Consider the following 5,634-nt stretch of genomic DNA (forward strand, 5'->3'; position numbering starts at 1 on the left):
CACACACACACACACACACACACACACAGAAAGAGACACACACGCACACACACACACACACACACACACACACACACACAGAAAGAGACACACACGCACACACACACACACACACACACACACACACAGAAAGAGACACACACGCACACACACACACACACACACACACACACACACAGAAAGAGACACACACGCACACACACACACACACACACACACAGAAAGAGACACACACGCACACACACACACACACAGAAAGAGACACACACGCACACACACACACACACACACACACACACACACACAGAAAGAGACACACACGCACACACACACACACACACACACACACACACAGAAAGAGACACACGCACACACACACACACACAGAAAGAGACACACACGCACACACACACACGCACACACACACACACACACACAGAAAATAGTGAGCCAATCCCAATGGTGAGTGGGATCACCCCTTTTTAAAGGGGTGATATTATGCCTGTGATTGAGTGTGATTAGCCATTACAAGCTGTTTGAAAATCTGCCTTTTCCTGTGCTTTAGTGACATCACCAGTGGGCGTGTCCACCTAGATGTGGACAGATCAGTCTACACCAGCCTACCCAGTGGACTGTAGCCAACGTTGCTTATGAAAAGACCGATTTTGAAAACGTCTTGTAATGGCTAATCACACTCACACGGTGGCATAATATCACACCATTAACATCAATGTCTGGTAACATGTATAGTTTATCATCTGTCTACTGTAAATTGATATAGTGTGTTTTTGTGTTTTAATGTGAACCTCGTCAAAGACGATCAACTGTCACACTGTTGAGGAACAATCAAGTTCTCTGAATCTGAATCTTCTATGTGCTTATGCGCTCTTCTAGCTTAACCAGAGCGATAGGACAGCACCGGATGAGGTGAATCCAATCACGTGGATTCACCTCATGTGATGATGTGTCATGGGATGTGGGGTCTGGAGTTTCCCAGCATGCATCACGGGTCCACCTACATGCTGCAGGAAGAGGTGCAGCTCTGGGTGGCTGCGAGGGTTGACTGTGACTTCAAACAGAGGTAGGAAGATGTTCTCCAGCATCTCCTGGAAGTTGGCCAGCTGCTTTTTGGTTCGGTACACGTCGCTGCACGGCACACACGCTCAGAGTTACAGTACACACAAAACAACTGCAGACGTAGGCAAGGGAACAATGGCTTCTTATTGGTGGCGATAAGGATTTTAACAGTGTTGTGCAAGTTCACACTTCACATGAACTAGTTCAGTTCATACAAAAGAGAATGAATAAATTCACGTTCATAGTTAGCACCAATTGAAGCACCAATTCAGTTTTGAACTAGTTCATGTTTTTTTTAGAAACCGAAGAAAAACTGTTGGAGTGAATATTCTGTGTTTATCTTTTAAAATGAATCCTATCCATTACCAGCTGCCCATCACTACAATCTCAAACTGTTGTGGATATTATTTGTACACCTGTTTCATTCATCACAACTAAGGCAGTAACTCTATTTAATAAACATGTCATCTGGACCTAAGCATCAATTCAGAATGTCACAAAATCTGAACTAGTTCAAATTCAAGTTCTTTAGTTAAAAATATGCTACCTTCAGTTCAAAGTTCATAGAAAAATGAACTTGTTCAATGAACTAGTTCTTTTGAACTAGTTCATGCACAACACTGGATTTTAAACACATGATTTGAAACTTAAAACAACACGCATTCTCATTTCATCTATATATCGTTGCCTATGCAACTATATAAAGGAATGTATTTGCATAAAACGGAACAAAGAGATTGCAGTAAAAAATAAAACATTGCGTTTGAAAGTGTGTGCTGTTGGGATCAGTACAGATATTTATTCTTAATTATTATATATATATTTTTAAAACTTAATGACAACCGCCCGCTCTACTCACAAGAGGCGGGGCACCTGGATGAGCCAGCGCACGTTGTCCGAGTACACGGCGTGTTGGACGGCCCACTGGGCCAGCTTGTCCCACTCGTCCCGGGAGCGGCCGTAGATGGACAGCCGCAGCTCAGAGTTCTGGTACTTACTCTCCTCCAGGTCCTCCATCACCTCCTGTTGGAGCGCCGGGAACCAACCTTTAGTTCCCCTTTGATTCTCCTTTTTTTTAAATATATTTGTTATTATTTTATAGTTTATTATGAGCCAGACATTATTTTAACACACGGTGCAAACAAATAGTTGTATTGACCACAAAATGATCTTTTTTTTATCCCCCTCTTTCTTTCCCCATGCCCTATTCCCATGTAATGTATACGACCATACATCCATTTATACCAACATACGTGTACACACACATACATACATACATACACACATACATACACACATACATACATACACACATACATACATACATACATACATACAACATACATACATATCAACTGACACAAAGGAACAATTATTAAAATAAATAAGAAATAATACAAATAAATAGATAATAATAATACTACAAATAAATATATAATAATAATAATAATACAAAAAATAGATAATATCCTGTTTGATTCTCATGCATTGTTGGAGAAGGGTCGAGAAGGCCGTGGTCGTCCCTGTCTGAACCGCACCTTGATGATGTGGGCAAAGTATTTCCCCTCGATGTGGTTGTCGGTCTTGATGAAGATCTCCCTCAGGATGGACTCTCCGATGGGGTTGTACTTGGCGTTGAACTTGTCGAAGCGGTGGAACGTGTTTCGGTCCTGAGAGGAGAAAAAACATAAAACACAACGCAATGGAACTGCGGGCTGTGCTGAGAAGCAATCAAGCAATCACTAGCGGGGGAATAGTCCGCCAGAGGGCTTCACTTACTAAGGGGGATCGTGTTGACTAATGTAATGGTGTTCATGTTAACTAAGGTATTAATTTATACACTATTTAATAGGATTTGGTATTGTATTTCACAAATTGTTAAGTTCTAGTCAAAGTTACTCAGGTTGAACTCATTTAATTTATTATTTTTAGTTGTTCGTGGCTAACCTATTAACCCTAACCCCTATACTAATCCTATATACTAATATCATGTAAACAACTTCTTCTAATTGACCTCTAAATGCATCCGATTATTAACTGATTGTTTCATTAGATTTATTCCTTGTTCTTGTTGTTGTGTACTTCCCCTTGTGTACTCCCCCCCCCCCCCCCCCCCCGCCTCACTCATCACATTGTTTAGTTTTGATATATTTTGAGTGACAGCTGAGGCTTACGGCGTGCATGTCCAGGGTGTCCACGCTGAGGTCGAAGGCGGTCAGGTTCATGTTCTCGAACACGTCCATGAGGGTCTGGCCGTGGCCGCGCTCCACGTGCACCACCTCGCCGGGGTACTTCTTCATGGCCCGCTTGATGAAGCGCAGCAGGTGCTTCTGGTTCATGCAGGACGAGGCGTGGATGTGCGTGTCCACCTGGTGAAGGTTAGGTGAAGGTGAAGGTTAAGGAGGCCACAGGGCCAACACTACTGCGGTGACCACTGCTGGCTACGAGGCAGGAACCTCAAACAGAACATTATGCAGTGAGGTGACAGCGTCTAAACTAATGCGGGGATTCTACTGGCTACAATGGAGAACTTCAGACAGTACATTATGCAGTGAAGTGACAGCGTCTAAACTAATACAGTGACTACTGCTGGCTATGAGGCAAAACCTCAAACAGCACATTATCCTTCAGTAAAAGTCTACATTTAGAAGTGACTGGATCCCAGAATAAGTTGGATGTGACCCATATTTAACATCACAACATAATAATGAGTGAGGCGTTGTATTAATTGCGGTCTGCGTTGAGGTTGCCAGCAGCAGGTGCTGGGAGCATTAAAACACAGGGTCAGGGCGAGGTCCCTCGCCTTGCGGATGTTGTAGAAGTCTCTGTGAGGGACTTTCTTCTGCGCAGCCAGCCTCCTTCATTTCGTTCAACAGGATGTGCATCTGGAATTTGGAGCTGAGGTACTGTAACCGGCGGTAACAGAAGGACTTCCTGTAAACAAACGAGGCAAGGGAGAACTCATTAGAAAGCAGAGCTCCGCCGGGAGACGGCGGACGGGGGAGACAGGGGCATTAACGTGACTTGAGACGAAACGCAGCAACACGAGACGCCGAGAGCAAGGAGACCAAACGGGACAAGACAACCAAAAGAACGAGTGGGGCTGAACGATTAATCGAGTTCAAACCGACATCGCGATGTAATGGAACGCGATTTGCAAATCGCAAAGGCTGCGATATATAAATTTTTCAATAGATAAATAAAGCTGTTATAATGTAAATTCATGCATCAATCTCAACACATAGGCCTGACCTAAAGGAAAGAGCAGTTTATATGTTGACTGCTTCCAATGTTGTGTTGGTCATACTATAGAATGATTTATTGCTTGTTTAGTGAATAATACAGAACATAAGGGACTTTAAAAAGAAAAAAACGCATACTAAATCGCAATCTATTGGTCGAAATAATCACAATTCCATTAGTGACCCAAATCGTTCAGCCCTAATAACGAGGGCAACGAGTGAAGGAGACAAACATGACGAGGAGACAAGGAGACGAGGAGACGAGCAAAACAACGTCACGACCAAACTCAACGGAGACACTCACACGGGGCCGTTGATGATCAGGGCCAGCATGATGTTCATGTCGGCGATGTACTCCTTCAGGTCCGGGTAGGGCAGGTCCAGCAGTACGCCCCTAGACACCAAAACACGGGTCAAAACCACCGCTCCCTCTGAAGACAACAAACGCCAACACAGAAAAAAGCAACGGAACAGACAGACGCCGAGATGGGCCGCGCTCACTTCTCCGTGGGGCTCTTCCTGTTGAAGACGTGGACGACCCCGTCCACCATCTCACAGCTGTACTCGTGTCCGCCGGCATGTTCTTGGGGTCCTGGTTCTCGTACGGGTGGGTCTCGGAGACCGGAGGGTGCACGGGCGCGTCTGAAAAGTAGGGACACGTTTGTGTAGTGAGGCAACAAAATAACCTCTTACCCAACAGCGGTTGATTTCTGTTCAAATCTGTTCGTTTTCTGTGTTTCAACCCTCCGTTTCGTTCATCTCCTCAACTGTTCCTCTGAGCATGACCCTTGACCCTTGACCCAACTGCTGCCTGGCCAGCCGGTCGTTATCGTACGCTGCTGACACCGCCGTCGGTGTGTGTGTGTGCAAGTGTGTGTGTGTGCGTGCATGTGTGTAAACGCATGTTGTGAATGTGAGCAATTCAACAAAAGCCACCGCGGTCTACAGCGGCTAGCCGCCCAGCAGATAAACGTGGTAAAAAAACAAAACGCATGACGTCCTGATTACCGGCGTCCACGGGGGTCTCCGGGATCTCCTCGTACACCCGCAGGTCCAGCGGGGTCTCCCCCAGCTCCTGCAGGGAGCAGGCGGTGGTCTTGCAGAAGTTCTGCATGGAGAGGCTGATGTACTTCTCCCGGATGAACAGCGCCTTCACCACGCACTTGGCGGCGTCCACCAGGTCGATGAACGGCACCTGGGGAGACAAGACGCGGTTAGGGTTCATGTTGCTTCATGTTCATGTTCCGACGGAGGAAAACTAGTTTTTGGATCCTTTCAAGATATCGAACGATCAGGGATCTGTTGTTATTTAGGC

The 5,634-nt window shown here is 45.4% G+C and overlaps 1 protein-coding gene across 1 annotated transcript in view; it reads right to left on the bottom strand.

Moving 5' to 3' along the window:
- Nucleotides 1-5,634, bottom strand: part of ampd2a (adenosine monophosphate deaminase 2a) — a 9,059-nt gene extending 3,425 nt beyond the window's left edge. Inside the window, 10 exon segments of the mRNA XM_084463913.1 lie at nt 1,020-1,146; nt 1,937-2,100; nt 2,616-2,747; nt 3,252-3,446; nt 3,881-3,931; nt 3,933-4,011; nt 4,624-4,713; nt 4,821-4,887; nt 4,890-4,961; nt 5,328-5,634. Coding sequence (XP_084320039.1) covers nt 1,020-1,146; nt 1,937-2,100; nt 2,616-2,747; nt 3,252-3,446; nt 3,881-3,931; nt 3,933-4,011; nt 4,624-4,713; nt 4,821-4,887; nt 4,890-4,961; nt 5,328-5,544 — 1,194 coding nt within the window. The 5' untranslated portion in view covers nt 5,545-5,634.

Source organism: Micromesistius poutassou (genome assembly GCF_964030765.1).
Source record: "Micromesistius poutassou genome assembly, chromosome: 2".
NCBI classification, from domain to species: Eukaryota; Metazoa; Chordata; class Actinopteri; order Gadiformes; family Gadidae; genus Micromesistius; species Micromesistius poutassou.